This window comes from Dromiciops gliroides, chromosome 1, assembly GCF_019393635.1.
Source record: "Dromiciops gliroides isolate mDroGli1 chromosome 1, mDroGli1.pri, whole genome shotgun sequence".
NCBI classification, from domain to species: domain Eukaryota; kingdom Metazoa; phylum Chordata; class Mammalia; order Microbiotheria; family Microbiotheriidae; genus Dromiciops; species Dromiciops gliroides.
Window position 1 is genome coordinate 758752539 of NC_057861.1, and position 19665 is coordinate 758772203.

Consider the following 19665-nt stretch of genomic DNA (forward strand, 5'->3'; position numbering starts at 1 on the left):
GTTTGATCCTAAGGGAATACCAAAATAAAAATTTTTCAATATTAAACGTCCAACTTTGAAAAAAAGTGTAGAATTTTTGAATTAAGTAATTCTAGGACAAATCTAGTCGCAGGCAGCTCTCAATTTTCTAAAATGTTGGAGGGGATCAAAAACACGGATAATATGGATGATGTATTCTCCAAAGATGAAGTTTATTTGTGGCTTTGAACATAGACCTATCCTATGGACATCAGAATGGATTTTCTAACTGCATTTTAAAAAATAATAAACATTTTTATTTAAAGTTTTGAGTTCCAAATTCTATTCCTCCTTCCCTCCCTCCACTTCCCCCTCCCTAGTGTGGTAAGCAATCAGATGAGGTTATATATGTGCAATTATGTAAAACACTACCATATTAGTAATCTTGTATAAGAAAACTTGAATAGGCAGCTAGGTGGTACAATGGATAAAGCACCAGCCCTGGATTCAGGAGGACCTGAGTTCAAATCCAGGCTCAGACACTTGACACTTACTAGCTATGTGACCCTGGGCAAGTCACTTAACCCTCATTGTCCTGCAAAAACAAACAAAACAAAACAAAGAAAACTTGAATAAAAGAAAAAAAATGAAAGAAAGTAAAAAATAGCATGCTTCAGTCTGTGTTCAATCAATATCAGTTCTTTCTTTAGAGATGGATAGTATGCTTCCTCATTAGTCCTTTGGGATTGTCTTGGATTATTGTATTGCTGAGAATAGTTAAGTCATTCACAGTTCTTCATCGGACAATATTGCTGTCTCTGTGCACAATGTTCTCTTGGTTCTGCTCACTTCACTATACAGCAGTTCATACAAGCCTTTCTGAAGTCATCCTGCTTATCATTTCTTAGAGCACAATAATATTCCATCACAATCACAGACCACAGCTTGTTTAGCCATTCTCCAAATAATGGGCATTCTTTTGATTTCCAATTCTTAGCTACTACAAAAAGAGCTGCTATAAATATTTTCGTACAAACAGGTCTTTTTCTCTTTTGGGGATGTCTTTGGGATAGAAACCTAGCAGTAGTATTGCTGAATCAAAGGGTATGCAGAGTTCTATAGCTCTTTGGGCATAGTTCAAAATTGCTCTCCAGAATGGTTGGATCTTTTCACAACTCTACCAACAGTGGATTAGCATCCAAGTTCTCCCATGTCTCCCCCAATATTTAATATTTTTTGTTTTTGTCTAACTGCATTTCTAAGTCAACCACCTCTAATTTTTTTTGGTACCAGCACCAGTTTTTGATCAGCTTCTCTGTTGGTGGATAATTCATATTTTAAAAAGACAATTTGCAGGGCAGCTAGGTGGCACAGTGGATAGAGCACCAGCCCTGGAGTCAGGAGGACCTGAGTTCAAATCCAGCCTCAGACACTTGACACTTACAAACTGTGTGACCCTGGGCAAGTCACTTAACCCCAGTTGCCTCACCAAAAAAAAAAGACAATTTAAATTTAAACAGACTTCTTTTTTGTATTTTTTTTCCAGTCTTAAACTGTGATTTCATTCATATAAGGACATCCTAATATGAAAATTCCCATATTCGAACCCAGTTTCCTGACTTGGGGCCAGTAACTGTTACTAAAATTATGTCATGTTCAAAATAATGTAATATAGGAAAAGAATATTTTAGACTGAAAAGTAAATGATGAATGAGGTGGCCTAATTATCTCTTCTCCCACACAGGAATGATGGGGAAAATCTGAAATAACTGAGGGAACAAAGATTTGAACTTCCAAACATATGGATTCATTAAGCAATTCATGCCAATTGCAAAACAAATCGAGACCAGCTTGGCACTGGGCCCCAAATACAGAGGGAGACAGATTTTATGCATTAAAAGAAAACAACTAAAAGGATATAAACCTGAATATAAGATTAGGTGATCTGATTTCTAATTGGATGAAAGCTTATGGGCTTTCTGATTTGGAAGGGGTAGAGTAAACAAGTGCAATTCCCTACAATCAGAAAAAGAGATATCCCACTTCCCAAGTGTCTGTATTCAATAAAAGGAACAAGGAAACAGTCATTGATTGACCTCTACAGGGTTAGTTTTCAGATAAGACATGGATTGCTTTGAGATGTATAATTGTGAGAAAACTCACATCAATCTTTGGATCTGACTATGTTTATTTCTTTTTCTTTTTTTGCTTTTGGTGAGGCAATTGGGGTTAAGTGACTTGCCCAGGGTCACACAGCTAGTAAGTGTCAAGTGTCTGAGGTCAGATTTTAACTCAGGTCCTCCTGAATCCAGGGCCGGTGCTCTATCCACTGAGCCACCGAGCTGCCCCGACTATGTTTCAAGTCAGCATGACCAAGGTTCCCAGTTAAGGGGTCTCTAAACAGCAGGTAGAGACAGTCTTGCTTCCCAGCCATGCAGGGTGAGGTTCAAACAAAGTTTTCTCACAATTTCCATAATTGAATAAAGTTTTCTCACAGACAGACTTTTGACCAGACCCATATTGAATAGAAAGAGAACTGAGCTAGCTCCAGAAATGAGTCACAAGATAGAGTCAATGTGTTCATTCAATTACCTCAATTCTCCCTTTGATTCATGGAGAAGGGTCTCTTCCTGCCATGCATCATTTTTCTATAAGCCAAATTTATAAGGTTTTTAATGTGCTCATGCTCACCATCAACATTGTGTTCCCAGAAAAGACCACTGGAAAGCAACCTGCCGCATAGCTTAATACAGCAGCTAACAGAGTGTGTAAGAACAAGAATAATGATATACAAACCTTGTTAAATAGACTTTAGACGGAAACTAAGTCAGGCTACAGATATGCAGACTACTTAGAGGGCTCCCAATGGACTAACTTTGAGAAGTGAGATTTATATATCATCAAGGTAACCAAAAAAACTCTAGCAAACGTAAACACCATGAAGCAAAGGCCAAAACAATACCATGATATTATCAATATTAAATAACATCAAGTCTCCTTGGATCCTAGTAACCCTACTTACTGACCCACACCCAAAGTCCATTTAATCATCACATTTTGTCTTGAGTTCCAGATGTCTCATGTATTCATCTGGTCCCTGGAAACATCTCTTGGACATTATGGAATACGTTACATCTTCAGGACAACTCTAAAGGGGGCTCTGCTTCTTTGGTTCAGAGTCACCTGTAGATAGTCCTGGATAATTTTACTAAAATCTGCCTGTAACAAGACAATATAATTTAGTATAATTGCTTAAATTTGTTTTTCCAAACCTGAAATATCAGATCATTTCAGTTTTTATAGACATGTTTTATTTGTTTTAATTATATCATTAGAACTTAAACTGCTCTAGTCCTTTCTCTTTAAAGGAGAAATTGATCCAAACACATACTGGTGCTTTGCAAAAGGTATGCCATTTGTTTTATCTTTACCTAAACCTTATACCTGATATAAGAATCTTTGTAAAATTCTAATATAAAATGAACCATTCTGTTTTTTATTGTTAATTTTTTAAAAAATAAACATTTTGGGGCAGCTAGGTGGCACAGTGGATAGAGCGCTGGCCCTGGATTCAGGAGGACCTGAGTTCAAATCTGGCCTCAGACACTTAATACTTACTAGCTGTGTGACCCTGGGCAAGTCACTTAACCCCAATTGCCTCACCAAAAATACATAAATAAACTAAAAAAATAAATAAATAAATAACCATTTTTATTTATATAGTTTTGGGTTCCAATTTTTATCCCTCCTTCCCTCCCTCCCTTTCCCCTCTCTGAGTCGGTAAGCAATCAGATATCTGTTATACATGTAAAACATTGCCATATTAGTCATTTTGTATAAGAAAACTTGAATGAAAGAAAAAAATGAAAGAAAGTAAAAAATAGCACGCTTCAGTCTGTGTTCCATCGATATCAGCTCTTTTTTTGGAGGTAGATAGTATGTTTCATCAGTGGTCCTTTGGGATTGTCTCAGATCATTGTATTGTTGAAAATAGTTAAAGTCACTCACAGTTCTTGATCAAACAATATTGCTGCCTCTGTGCACAACATTCTCTTGGTTCTGCTCACTTCACTAGACATCAGTTCATACAAGTCTTTCCAGGCCTTTCTGAAATCATCCTGCTTGTCATTTCTTATAGCACAATAATATTCCATCACCATCCCTTTGATTTCTAATTCGTAGCCACTACGAAAAGAGCTGCTATAAATATTTTGGTACGAATAGGTCCTTTTCTCTTTTGGGGAACATTTTTAGGATATAAACCTAGCAGTGGTATTGCTGGATCAAAGGGTATGCACGGTTCTATCGCCCTTTGGGCATAGTTCCCAATTGCTCTCCAGAATGCTTGGATTTTTTCACAATTCCACCAACCGTGGATTAGCGTCCCAGCTTTCCCACATCTCCTCCAACATCCAATATTTTCCTTTTTAGTTATATTTGCCACTCTTATAGGTGTGAGGTGATACCTCAGTTGTTTTACTTTGCATTTCTCTGATCGATAGTGATATAGAGAATTTTTTCATATGATTATAGATAGCTTTGATTTCTATGTCTGAAAACTATGGGTTCATATCCTTTGACCATTTATCAGTTGGGGAATGACTTGTATTTTTATAAATTTGACTTAGTTCTTCATATATTGGAGAAATGAGGCTTTTATCAGAAATATTTGTTTCAAAAATTCTTTCCCAGTTTTCTTCTTCTCTTGTAATCTTGTTTACATTAGTTTTGTTTGTGCAAAACCTTTTTAATTTTATATAATAAAAATGATCTATTTTACATTTTGTTTTACTCTCTTTTTCTTCTTTGGTTCTAAATTCTTCCTCTGCCCATAAATCTGACAGATAAACAATTCCATTCTCTCTCTCTCTCTCTCTCTCTCTCTGTGGGGGTGGGGGGGTGTCAATGAGGGTTAAGTGACTTGCCCAGGGTCACACAGCTAGTAAGTATCAAGTGTCTGAGGATGGATTTGAACTCAGGTACTCCTGAATCCAGGGCTGGTTCTTTATCCACTGTGCCACTTAGCTGGTGCTTTATCCATTGTACCACTAGCTGCTCCCCTCCATACTCTCTTAATTTGCTTATGATATCATCCTTTACATGTAAATTACATATCCATTTTGACTTTATTTTAGTATATGGTGTGAGATGTTGGTCTATACTTAGTTTCTGCCATACTGTTTTCTAGTTTTCCCAGAAGTTATTGTCAAATAATGAGTTTTTGTTCCAAAAGCCTGGATCTTTGGGTTTATCAGATACTAGATTACTGTAGTCATTTACTACAGTGCAATTTCTATCTATTCTATTCCACTAATCCTCCTCTCTGTTTCTTAGCCAGTACCAGATTGTTTTGATAATTACTGCTTTATAATACAGTTTGAGTTCTGGTACTGCTAGACCACCTTGTTTTGTACTTTTTCATTGATTCCCATGATATCCTTTTTGAGAATTCATTACTAAAACCTAATAATAGCCTGAACTTCCATTCTAGATATACTTGGATATAAATACATATATACATGCATACATACATACATTCACACATGGTGTTCAGAAAAAAAAAACAAGTCTCATTCCATTGTTTTCTCAAAATTTACTCTTCCATTTAATTAGAAAACTTTTACATTACATCTTTGTCTTGTTACTTTGTCTAATTCCCTCCCTAGGAGAATATCAACCTTATATTATAATTAGATCACAAATACAAATTAAAATTGTAAGATTTTTCATGCTTCCATCTCATTATAGCAACTCAGAAATGTTTCAGTGCTGATCTATTAATTAATTAATAGATTTAGTGTTGCACTTATAAAACTTCTGCTCACCTGCCCTCATTATAGAAATTTGCTATGAAAAGAAAAAGGAGGAACATAGTTATAACAATGTCAAGACTTGTCCCTCAAGGGCATAACTGACCTGACATAGCCTGTCACAAGGTATATTAGCTCCCTTTGCTCTGTTTGATTCCAGGCATGTCATATCTGACAATCAGTCATGTAGTAAAGTTCCATATTATTCACAGGATATTAAAAGCCAGGCTTAGGAATAATCAGGAGGGGGAATTTCCTGTTAAGAAAGGAAACAGCACAATGAGAAAACTGAGCCAAGAGAATTCTGCCTTAGGTAATGCTAAGGTCATCCCCTCAACTTTTCCCAGGGACAGACATCCACCTGTAGCAGTTTTCAGACTGTAGCACATGCCATTTTCTACTGTTGGCTTCATGACATCATCCCTATAATCAGAACTCAAAACAATATAAAATTATAGTCCCTAGAGTTTTTACCTCAAGTAGCAAAAATTTACTAACCATAACTTAGGGCTTGAATATTGTGAGTTTTCTCATGTTTCCCCCACAGTTCTATTTCATTTATCCTTTATTTAGAAATAAAAACTAACCACATCCTAGGATTTCAGACATTCAGTAAGTGCCTGACAGTTGACTCATATTAACACGTTGAAGTTACAACTTTAAACCACCCTATACATTTTTATAAATGAGAGCCAAAATTTTTCAAATGAAAACTTAGTCTGTATTATAGCAAACTTGTAAGTCCCCTCTCCCCGTTTGACAAGGAATGTGTGTGTGTGGGGGAGTGGATCCTATTTTCTTGGTTCTAGATTCTAAAACTTTAATATTTTCAATTTTGCAGCATGTGATGTGGTCAGCAGGGCTGATCAGATCTTATGACCCTGCTTGAATACAAAGTCTCAAGGGACTTCACAGATAATTATATTTTAAAGCATCTTTCCCCCAAACAATAAATTATTACATTTGAAGACACAATAAGCCCCCATTAAATATTTAACAGTTTTCAAGTATCTAGTTTATCACATTCTTTTAACAGCTCAATTCATAATCTAACAATTTTCCGATGTGAGAAAATAATGGGATCTGGCAGACACTCAAAGGCCCCACCTGGAGATTAATCTAAACTGATCAAATTAATTGAGAGTGATTGACTTTACTGATTAGCCTATTTCAAGTTAATTAGATTTTAACCATACCTGGCTGGCCCTTAAGAAGGTATTGTTCTCAGAAGCTAAGGAATTTGAACTCAACTGGAGACCACCTTCAAGTCCAGTGAACCAATGGATTGGGATGACACTAATCAATCATCTTGAAGCAGTGTGTAAGGACCACCTATGCTCCAAACCTATAAAAAGCTTCGGGGGGGGGGGGCAGCTAGGTGGTGCAGTGGATAGAGCACTGGCCCTGGATTCAGGAGTTCCTGAGTTCAAATCCAGCCTCAGACACTTGACACTTACTAGCTGTGTGACCCTGGTCAAGTCACTTAACCCCCATTGCCCCACAAAAAAAAAAAAAAAAAAAAAAAAAAAAAGCTTCCACACTCAGTTTGCTCGAGCAGTTCGTGGTTGAAGTTCGTGGAGGAAGAATCAGACCAGGCTGGAACTCTAGCCTAGCTAGGCCTTTTCTTAACTTTCTGAACTCCACATGTTCCCTTTTTTACTAATACCTGGTATGCTTTAATAAATGCTTAATGCCCAAAGACTAGTGCTAAAACTTCTAATTTAAGGCGACCACACATTTAGATTTTAAACATCACACAGAATAAAAGGGAAGTTATTTTTCCAACTGCATTTCTGAGGTTTTTCACAGCATTTCACATTATAAGAAAAAATTTAGAAACACAGTAATACTTTATATTCAAAACATGAAATAAAACTGATGACCAGTCAGATGGTGTCAATTTAGCCAAACACATTTCCAAGTTATCCTTTCTTTTAAAAATCATCCATTTTTATCACTTTTAGCATTTTATAGTAATCACATCTAAAACCTGGCATAGAGTTATCATGTAGGGACCAATTACATCCAATTATAGAAATAATAATAACACGTCAGCATTTATATGGTGTTTACCATATGTTAGGCACCATTTCAAGCACTTCACAATCTTATATTATTCTGAGCCTCACAACAACCCTGAGACATGGGTATCATTGTTATTTTCCTCTTTATAGATCAGAAAACTGAGGTAAACAGATAAGATAACTTGCCTAAGATCCACACAGCTAATACATTTCTGTAATCAGAATGTGACTCAGGCTTCCCTCCATTTTTCCAGAATGTGTGTGTGCCACAATTTTTTGATGCCACAATTAATAGCAGAACACATTTCACCACATCATAATTTAGGTACAGGACAAATCTCAACTAAATCAAAGCTGGATTTACAACTACAAGATCAAAACCTTAATTCTCCAGGGCTATTAGGCATCTGCACTTTCAAATTCAGAACCCAGAGCTAGCAATTAGCTCCTTTTCAAAGATTAACAGTAGCACTTTCACCTTTCCATAAGTTTTTTATTTTCTTTCAAAAATCACCCAAAGAGCTAAGTCAACTCCTTTCTGTGTTCATCACCCAGTCCTACCTTCTCTTTCCCTGAGTCTTTGCAGTTTCATCCCCGGGGGAAAAGATAGGGAGAAATTCTAAGTGGAAGCCTTGAATTCCCATCCCCTTGCTTTCCAGTTCAAGAGATACTAAAGACTAGGGAATATGCGCCTGGAATGGTCTTTGGGGGCAGAGTACTATATTTTCTAATCATATCCCAACTACCTAGATAACTTATCTTCACTCATTTTGCTCCTTTGTAATTTAGCACAAAATTTTGTGCAACCTCGATTAATGGCAATACTGTGACTTTGGGAGGTCCTATGAGCTTACATACACATGGTTTCTTTCTAATTTTCTTTGATGACTTCGTTTCTAATTTACCTAAATAATTAATTCTGTTACACAAAGCTTTGAAAGTTCCACCTCAGCCTTCCCAAAAGACATTCCGAGTTCCTGGTCACCTCCCTCTTTCCATTCCTTAATTATATTTTGCTCATTTTAAAGTTGCTCTTTCTTTAAACAAGTTTTTTTCTCTTTTCATTATCAAGGAGGCGTTAGTAAGAGGCAGCTATTTCAGTTTCAGATCAATTTAAAATGCAAACTGAACACCAATTTTTTTCTTCACTCTGATTACTTTTAGACTAGCTGCCTTCCTTCATTACACTCACAATAAATCTATCACTCTTAGGGAGAAAAGGGGATCTAAGGCAAAGCTTCCTAAATATTGGGTCGCTTAAATGAATGTGGGGGTCGTGAAGAATTTGGCAGCAGTCAAAGGTTATGTAGACTTATTTTACGTACCTATATACCCGGGGTCAAGTAAAAATTTCTCGGGCAAAAAGGGGTCACGAGTGGAAAAAGTTTGAGAAGCCCTGATCTAACATCTATCTCTGAAAATTTTACAGAATTGAATTCTTATTTTTCCTTCCAACAAATTGTACATGGTGGCCCTCCAAACTCACTAAGATATGTGAAGCAATTCCCTCAATGCCCGGGGAAAGAATCCTCTCCCCATTCCCAACAAGTCCCAATACTGCCACTTACCTGCGGTGTGTCTTAGACAAATCCCTAGACCTCTGTAGGTATGTTCCCTCATCTATAAAATAAGGAGCTTAGATTAAATGACTTCTAAGGTTTCTTCTATCTCTAAATTGCTATGATTTCCATAAGGGAGAGAAAATGACAATCAGTAAAATGTCATTATCCCAAATTCCATGAGATGGCCAAATTGTTTCATGAGAATTCAATGGTGTTAAAAGGACTAGCTATTTAAAAATGATAAATTTGGCCTTTAGCACAGAGTTGAACTAGGCCTCCCAGGGGGTAGAAAGTGAGGGGTCCTTTTTCCTTTCTTCATCACCACCTAACTTTTACCATGTCATCCCCTCGATCGATAAACTCTGGTGACTCCCTATCACCCCTTGGATCAAATATACGATCCTCTGGCATTCAAAGATCTTCCTAATCTCCTTACTACCCTTTCCGTTCCCCTTATACTTTACTCTCTGACATCTACTCTTCCATCCAGTGACACTGGCCTCCTTGGCATTCCACAAACAACACCCACCACTTCTCTGCTCTTGGCATTTTTCCCACCATCCCTCCAACACCCCCTCCCATTCCTAGAATGCACGCCCTCCTTCTCTCTACCCACTCACAGCTTCCTGCCTTCCTTTCAGTCCCAGATAAAATCTCACCTTCTACAAGAAGTCTTTCCTAACCCCTCTTAACTCTAGTGACTTCCTTCTCTTAACAATTTCCTATTTATCTTGTATATACACGGTCTGTCTTTTGCCTTCTTTTGTATTCCGTGTGCTTAGCTCAATGCCTGGCACAGAGATTTCTTTTATGAATAATTCCTTATTTTTTCCAGTTCCATGTAAAAACAATTTTAACATAGTTTTAAAACATTTTTTGAGTTCCACATGTTTTATTTCCTTCTTCCCCAACCCCAGTAGTAAGCAATTTGATATAGATTAGATATGTGTAATACTTTCATATTAGTTGTGTTGGGGAAGCACCGACCACCCCACAAAAAAACATTAAAAAGTGAAAAATAGTATACGTCAATCTGTACTCAGAATCGATCAGTTCTTTCACAGAGAAGGCTTTTACCAAATGTTTCTTGATGGACTACTTCCCATCATCAGTCTCACACCCGGCCCAAAGCCAGGGATTTTTCTAAACAATTCTCCCCTTTTCAGAAGATCATCTACCAACCTCCTTGGCTTCCTTCATGAATCTCTTAAATCCTACCTTCTGCAGGACTCGTTTCTCACTCTCCCTACCCCTGCTGGTGCCATTCCTCTGAGACCATCTCCCATTTAGGCTGTATACATCTTGTAGATACAGGATCATTTGCATATTGTTTCCCCCATAAGAATGTGAACTCTTTAAGCGAAGGGACTGTTTTTGCCTTTGTTTCTCCAGGGATCAGCACAGAGCACAGTAGGCGCTTTACCAAACAGCTCAGAATCTACCTGCCCCTGCCACCATCCACAGCTTTTTGTTCCACAGGCTTCTCAATAGTCTTCCCTCATGACTTACTTAATGCAAGAGATCCAGTCACCTCCTTTCTAAGTCACTCGGAGAACGAGGGTGAGGAGCTTCTGCTGGTCAGCAGCAATGAAGAGTCATCCTCTCCTTGGATAAGCTTGGACCAGCTTATCCCTCAGAGGGGTCCAATTCTGAGTAAAAATGTTAAGAAATGGGGAGACTTGAATTTAAAATAGTAAGTTAAAACCATCAAGACAGATGAACCAGATGTAAACTCAGCAGATGCTGGAGCAGATATGAAAAGTAAGCAAATAGGTTGGGAAATAAGCCTGGGGCACTTGGGTTTGTGAGCTAAAATGTCTTCACAGCTTTATCCCTTATCTTCAGAAGACAGGAAGAAAGAGCAAAGCCTCCAGTGGTCTAGTTTAGCACATCCACAATCCTTTGCTCTCAAGTACAGTCAACGAGCAATTTTGGGCTGATTTAACAAACACCATAAAAAGAGAAGATATTTCCATATATGAAGTATAAAATAAAAAGAGGGATGTATGTGAAAGAATGAATTTTTATTGTGGACAGCTTGCTTGTTAAAAATTAAATAACAAATTCAGCATGTTCCTCCCTTTTTTCCAGGTGAGAAACATTTATTTTATCTCTTACTCACTTCTTCCCACAAAGGAGCACAAAAAAGGAAAGAAAAAAAAGAAGAAAATCCACATAACAAATAAGCACAATGAATCAAAAACAAATTTCTTCATTGACCCCATCTACTCAACAATATGTGTCTCACTGAGCATTTTGAGGGCATCCCCTCTCTTTCAGAAGGTGGCCAGCCTGCTTCATCTTTGGTCCTTTGGAATTGTGGTTTATCATTGCATTCATCGGAATTCCCAAGTCTTTCAAAGTTGCTTTTCTTTATTATAATGTTGTCATATAAATTGTTTTCCTGGTTCTACTTGCTTTATTCTGTATCAGTTCAAAGAGATCCTCCCAATTTCCTATGAAACTGTTGATTCAATGCACAAGAAGATAGTTAAGTGATTTGCCCAAGGTCATACCAAGCTACAAGAAGCACTTATTGAATGCCTACAAGACCCTCCATCTCTCAGTTCCAGCCATTTTCTCTGGCTGTCTGTCCCCCATGCCTGGGATGTTCTTTTCTCATCTATGCCTCCTGATTTCCCTATCTTCCCTCAAGCAACAGCTAAAATTTCACCAAGTACAGGAAGCCTTTGACAATCCCTTTAAATTCTAGTACCTTCCTCTGTTGATTATTTCCCATTTATCCTGTGTGTGCCTTATGTTTGCATTAAACTGTGAGCTCAAAGTCAAGAGCCATTCATCCAATTCAACACAATACAACAGTTATCAAACACCTACTATGGGTCTCAGTGGTCACTATGAATGTAAAGATAAAAAGCAACATGGCCCTTGGCCCATAGACCTTGGAGGTTAGCAAGAAAAAGATAACCAGAATAGTAGTTCTAACTTTCTAAGTGCATACTCTTCTACTCTAAGCATTCCAATGGTCTGGGGAGCTCATAGGGCCAGTGTTCTCACCCACAATGCAGATGCAGCCCATCCAGGCCGTCTCTTTTCCATGTCTCTCCCATAAGATCACCTCAGGGGGTCCTGTCATGATTTGAGCCTTCCTCATATCCCCTTGATGTTACAAGGATACTGATGGAGCTCATGGGCTGTTTATTGGTTATGCCTCCTCCTTTTGGCCCCAGAACTGGCCCCTCTTCTTTTGGCTCAGAAATATGATCACCTCCTTTATGGGATTTGCCCTTCATCATTCCTCATCTGTAACATGTTACAGATGCTTGCACCCACCACATGCCTCCATGGCCCTTCTGGGGATCAATCTCCGTCCTTCTGACCCAGTAGTGACCCATGACCTACAATTATAGAACAATACCAGGAGAACATTGAAAGAGTTTGTCAGTTTCCTAAAGGCAGTCCAGACTACACTCCTCCTCCTGTCCAGTTCTGCTCCTAGAGTGAGATCATGTCCAGTGACAGGCCACAAGCATCCATACTGCAGGAAGCTAAACCTATCAATCTTGATATTCTCACGCTAGAGGAAACCAGAAGGATGCCACTCAGTCTGCAGGTTCTCCTGGGAGAGAAAAACTCAGGACTTGGTGAAATTGGTTTTATTTCACACCTAAAGGCAACAAAGCATCAGTCCATGGGAACTGCTAACTGGCCCTGCTTGGACAGCAAAGAGGGGCCTCCACCACATCTCGGGGGAAAGGAGCCACGTTTATTCATCTAACAGGTATTTTGCTGAGCATCTACAGGATTAAAACACTGAAAATAATGCCTTGTGCCAGTGTCTCTGAGGCATCCATACAGTGATGACTAAGACAAAGCATGTGTCCCAAGGGAGCTCATGGAATGGAAGCTAAAAGAGCCCATTGACTTGAATGCAGGTCCTCTGATTCCAAACCCAGAGCTCTTATTCAGTTATTGCAGAAATTACCTCTGAGTCAAAAATGGAAAGAACTCCAATTTATTAAAATCAAACTTAAATGACCTCCCCTCAGGGGGCATAGGTTCAGGCACACAATTACTCCTTTCCCCTTTACCATGCCTTACTTCAGTGGGTTTCAGATACTCCAGATGATCTTTCTTAAACCCTAAGATTCACAGAGCTTCAGAGCTGGAAGTAAACTAAGACAGAATCTATAGCAACTGAACCTGGACAAGAATCTGCATATCTCTAACAATCCCAACCAGTCATTATCCAGTCTTTGCTTGAAAACCTACAGGGAGGATGACCTCATTCCGTTTGTGTGTCGCCCTAATTGTTATGAAGTCTTCCTGTACCTCAGATATAAGCCTGTCTCTCTGCCACTTCCCACAACTGCTCCTATCTTAATTTATTCTTTCAATAGACATTTATTAAGCACCAACTGTGTGCCAGGTATTGTGCTAAGTACTAGTGATACAAAAAGAGGCAAAAGGCAGTACATTGATACCAAATTAAGGATGTTGAGTTGAAGTCACTAATGTCTGCAACTGTAACGTTGTTTCATCATATCTGCCAAAAAAGAAAATCACCTTATTTCCTATAACTTAAATTGTGTTTATTAATAGTTTATCATGGACATATTATGAACTGTTTTAGCTGTAATAAAATGTATTTGAAATAAGCAAAACCAAAGCTCCTCAAAGAGCTTACAATCTAATGGGGGAGACACCAAGCAAACAAATATATACAAAGCAAGCTACAGACAGGATCAATAGGAAATAAAGAAGAGAGGGAAAGCTCTCTGGGCCCAGGCAAACCAAGTCTCATCCCTTCTCTTCAACATGGCCTCCTTCCAAGTCCTTGGAGACATCTAACATGGGGTCCTGCACATCCTCTGTTTCCCAGGCTCAACACCCCCAGTTTGTTAACTGCATCCTGGGCTATTCTCTGGCATGCCTTCCAGCTTGCCCAGCTCATATCACCAAGCCATGCCACTCAGGACTGATCACTGTACTTCGGCTGATGCAGTCATGGCCAAGGGCAGAGGAATGGCTATTTCCCATTATCCATCCTTCGCATCTCATAATGCAGCCTAAGACTGAGTCACTTGTGCGGTTCTCATATTGCATCACACAGAACCTGGAGTCCACTAGAAGCACCAGAACATTTTCAAATCAACTCTGTTATTCAACTACATCTCCCTGATCCTATACTTTTAAGGTTGACTCTGAATCCCAATGTAGGACTTTACATCTATTTTGTTAAATTTACCTTATTGATTGTGGACCAACAGTCTCACCTGGATCTTAACTCTTTCACAGAACATGGCAACCCTCCCTCACAGGATTGGGTCTTCCTGCAATTTAAAAAGTTTGACCTTTATGCTTTCATCCAAGTTGTCGGTAAATAATGTGAAGCAGCACAGGGTCAGACAGATTCCTGGGGCAATTCACTAGAGACTACTTTCTCAAGTTATAGCTAACCATTCCTGACTACTCTTTGGGTCCAGTAACTCAAGCAGCTCTGAAACAATTCATCTCTATCATCACCTAGCCCACATCTTTCCAATTTGTCCCCGAGGATAACATGAGAGACTTTATCAAACATTTTGCTGAATGTCCCCAGAATCCCTCTGAAATGTCAGTCTCCTTCCCCTTCCATAAAAAGGAAATGAGATTAGTCTGAAGGAAATAACTTCTTATACATGAATAGCCCTTCTCATTCTCACTAATTATGGTTTCTTTTTCTTAAGTGCTCTCCATTTATCCCTTCAATATTTTGTTTTATACTTTTGCAAGTAATTGATTTCAAATTCACTGACTTCAAGTTTGAAGATTTTCATCATTTCCCTTTGTGATTATACTGGCCTTGATTCATTCCTAAATGATATGTTGTACAAGCAATGAAGACCAGCACTCAGCTTCTAGGGTTACTGCTTGCTGGCTTCCTGAAGAACTGCCTCCTCTTTTTTCTTTGCAGCTTGAGAGCAGCGGTCTGTACCGGGCCACAAGGGGTTAATGTCCATTGTGATGCCATGGGCAGTTCTCTGCCAAGCGATGACATCTGTTGGTCTTTTACTGAACTGCAGCTGCCATGTGGCCCCTTCCCCCAGAAGTGTGTCTCCCCTAGGCACAGAATTGTTCCAGTTTTTATAGCCACAGCTCGCCAGCTAGCAAAAGCCCTTAGCCCAGATCAGTCTTCTTTTCAGCTATAACTCCTTCAGGTCTACCCGATGTTTGGTTTCGAAGGAAATGCAACTCGTTTCCCATCGTACCGCTGGACACTAACTAGTATTGGTCCTATGCAAATTACCCTCAATCTCCACCTAGCAGACTGGTGGGTTGAGATAGAGCTGGCATTTACTGCCAGCATCAAAACCACTGTTTCCCCCACATGTATAACTTATTTAATTTAGTGATATCTGCTGATCTATCATTCATTTGTTTTTAAAAGCCACATCCATTCATTTGCCATGATGCTATTTTACAAGTATAGCCTTGAACGTAAAGAAAGCAGATGTAAAATCCAGCAATATCATTGCTATAGCAAAGAGCTCAAAGAAAGAACCCATCTGCGCAACCCCCGGTACGTGCCCCCTCAGGTGTTGCGAAAGGACACCACTGTGGGGGGAATTGAATATCTCCTGGGAAGTGGGACAACCATTCCAGAATCTAGAATAGAGCAAATAAAGTGGCTAAAATGTATTCATCCTTTGAGCCAGAGATGCCATTCCTTGGCTACAACGCCCAGTGGAAGCCATTGGTAAAGAAAAGTCCCCATCTACTCCTAAACATTTTAGCCGCACTTTTGAACTGATGTGGAGTGAAGTGAGCAGAGCCAATAATACAATATATACAATAACTACAATAATGTAAATGCAAAGAGTAGCCACAAACCCAAAAAGTCCAAAGTAAATGTAACAAAGTTATCAAGATCAAACAGGACTTGAATGAAGCTAGGAGCAGACACTCCCAACCTACTCCTTCATGGAGGTGGGAGGGACAGGGGTTACACATAACATAGTATCTGGACATTTTCAGTATATCAATCAGCTGTGCTGACTTTTTTCCCTCTCCAATAAAATATTATTGGTAATGACACGGGGGAATTGGGTAGGGGGTTAGGGATAGGGGTCCTTAGGAATTCCTCTTTAAAGAATTACACTCTCTTGCACAGAAATCCAATAGAAAAAGATAGTAGTTTATTTAGGGGCTGGGGAAGGGAAACCAAGAGAGAAATCCTTGGACTTCTTCTCATGGGGAGAAAGGCATGGCACGGAGTGTGGCTCTGAGATACCAATCTCCTCGAGCAGGAGACAGGCAGGTACTTTTATAGAGGACTGATGGGGGGGTCTGATGAGGTGATCCTCTGACTGTGGAAAGTTCCCTTATTGAGGGAGGAACATCCCCCACTGGTGGTGGCTGGGGGGGTTGGGTGAGGGGTGGCTGTGGATCTCAAACCATCTCTCTGCTCCTCAGGCCACAAAGGCAGCAGCCGAACCTAATCTTATCTTCCCAAGGGTGAGGGAGATGAGAATGAAGGGTGGGGGTCCCATAGCTAGCTCCGCTGTGATTCAGTGCCACTTATCTCTTTAGGTGTGCCTGTCCTTTGGTTTAATTTCTCAAGGAGAAGTTTCTTTGATGTGCCCCAGAGAACTTCTGGGGTGCTCTGGGCCCATAACAATAAGATGGAATAGCTTTCTGGGAGGAGGCAGCCTCTTTCTCCTTCAATGACATTTTAATTGATTAAATTTCATGAGTTCCTGATGTGGAGGCACTGGAGAGGGCTTGGGAGGCTAGTGACCAGGGCTTCCTTTTCCTGGCCACCTTCAAAGGCTGTGGCTGCAGCTCCTGCAAGAACAGGGCCCAGCCTGCATCTTCCCAGGGGTGGCTTCCAAGGACAATGGCTGAAGGTGCTGGGCTGGAAGCCTGGTTCTTCCCAAGGCTCTCAGGGTCCTGGGGTCTGAGGGGAGTTGGGGGCCCAGGAGGTACTGGTGCTCTGACCTGCCCAGCATATACTGCCTCCTGTCTCTCCTCTGGGTACTCCATTACTCCGGCTAGGCTGGCCTGCATTTGGTGGGACTAGCTGGCTCCTCTACTCATGATAGCCATGAGGGCTGAGCTAGAAGTAAGACTCATGATCTGGGGCATCAAATAAGGGCAAATGGAATCAGAATGTGGTTTTTAAAAGAGTTTAGGAACTGAGGTTCTCCTACATTGGGAGAGACCGGCACAGTTTCCTGGAGATGCCGAGAAGCAGAGAACGGGTCTCTGGTGACTATGGATTGTAGTGAACTCAAAGGACCCTCCCTTATACCCCCCTTCCCAGAACACACTAGTGACATTCATGGCCTCCACTTCCTGGCCTTCTCTCAAGATCCAGCCTCTTCCCATCCAGCTTCCAGCCCTAGGTCAACTGAAACCATGTGCAAAGTGACCAGTGGTCTCCGGGCTCACTCTTCTTAACCTCTCGGGAGCACTGGACACTGGGGACCAACCCCTTTCCTCCTGAATACTCACTCCTTCCTGGGCTTTTGCGACACTGCTTTGTCTTCACTCAAGGAAGTGATCAAAGTATTTATTAAAGTCCCTACTCCATAGCAGACAGAGTATGAGGCCCTAGGGGTAATGAGCCATCCCAAAGCATGGGGGACAAAGTTGTCCTCAAAGGACTTCCATTCTGTGGGGCGAAGCCCCAGGCATAGGTATGAACACATGAAGTCCTTACAGCGTATTTGACGTGTCTAGAGAATAGATGCAAAGTAAAGAGGCAGCTCTTTGTGGGGGGCTATGAGGAGCTGGAGAACTCTGGAGAAGGAAACTCCTTTCACTCTTTTTTCTCGCAAAAAGGGAAAAGACAATAGATAGCATTGCAAAAGGTGAACTTTGCTGAATGTATGAAACACAATTACATGTAATGAGGCTGAAGAGCCGGGTTCGAATGCCAAATGTAGGGGTTGTGTTTGGTCCTACATGCCAATAGGGAGTCGTTCATAGGGATTTAGGGGAGTAACATTCTCTTTCATTTGCCTTTCTGCCTCCCACCTCCTTTCCGGGGGCGACTGAGCCAAGTTAATATGGAAACAGCCTTCCACTGCAATGAGAGCAAGGCTGAGGTCTATCCTGCTTTTCAGTCACTAACTCTGCTTTTGCATACAACCACCAAATACTAGCAACCCAAAGTAAGCATTCAATAGACCAGTCAACCTATGAAGCACAACATGTCCAGGCAGCAGACAGTTGTTAGAGCTATACAGATTTCATTGTACAAAATTAACTCGGATGTTTTGTTCTGGAAATAACTGTGAATGAAGAAAACCCGAAAGGCGTGATGTGGCAGGAAACAAACAACTATCACCACCAGGAAAAAGAAACTGTTGATCTGAGCTCGAAACTCTTGGTGTGTGAACATGTCAGGCCAGAGGGATTTTGTCAGTCGAGTGATGATGACCAGCTGAATCAGGGAGAGGACCAAGACTGTCACCATGAGGATGACAATCATGCAGTAATTGATGATGACTACAGTTGTGTCATTGAGTTCTTGGTAGAAGTGAAAACAGTGATGCTGAGAAGAGTGAATATGGGTACCATATTGGAACTGAAAAACCAGGGAAAAAATGAGCATTCCCACTAGCCAGATGGTAACACTCAAGGCTATTGCATGGCGCTTCTGCAATTCCTGCAAGAGGATCCTCTGAAAATAAATCAGGAGACGGATGATAATGATGGCCACGTAGAAAAGAAAGGTGAAGTACATGTGGGCATACACCATGCTGCTGATGACCCTGCAGGTGAGCCATCCAAGCTTCCACTCCAAGAGAAAGTAATAGCTGAGGCGGAATGGCAGACTGAGCAGGAGGATGGAGTGGAGCACCACGATGTTGGCGATGATGACAGTGATGATGGACTGGGATTTCCTCTGCAACAAGACATGGGACATCAAGATGCTGCCGGCTGTGCCTCCCAACAAGACGAGGCTGTAGAGGGTGGCCAGAACCTTCCTGCAGTGGTCATCGCAATGGGCTGGGCTTTCCAGGGTGCCATTGGACACATTGAGCTGGATGGTCATATTGGACACCGCCATGTTTGATCTTAAAAAAGTGATCAAATATAAGAAATTTATATTGTGATTTGAAAATACATAGATATGTATACCTTTTTTGTCTTAACTTTCTACCTCCCAGACTTCATCATCTGTTCTGTTGCAACACCCTCCACACTAAGCATCGAGGTCTGCCCCACCATTGTGTGCCACCCTAAAGACCCCTGGACTTTGCCATCTGGCCTGTAGCCAAATCTTCCTGAGTGTGTTATCTCCTGGATTTAGAACATGAGCTCCCAGGGATCAGGGACTCTCACTTTTCTACTTGTGTG

General features: G+C 40.5%; 1 protein-coding gene across 1 annotated transcript; it reads right to left on the reverse strand.

Annotated features, from left to right (window-relative positions):
* Positions 1-18493: 18493 nt before the first annotated feature.
* Positions 18494-19375, reverse strand: LOC122740074 (probable G-protein coupled receptor 141). The gene has a single exon (XM_043981900.1). The coding sequence runs from the start codon at positions 19373-19375 to the stop codon at positions 18494-18496; it is 882 nt and encodes a 293-aa protein (XP_043837835.1).
* Between the last annotated feature and the right edge of the window lie 290 nt (positions 19376-19665).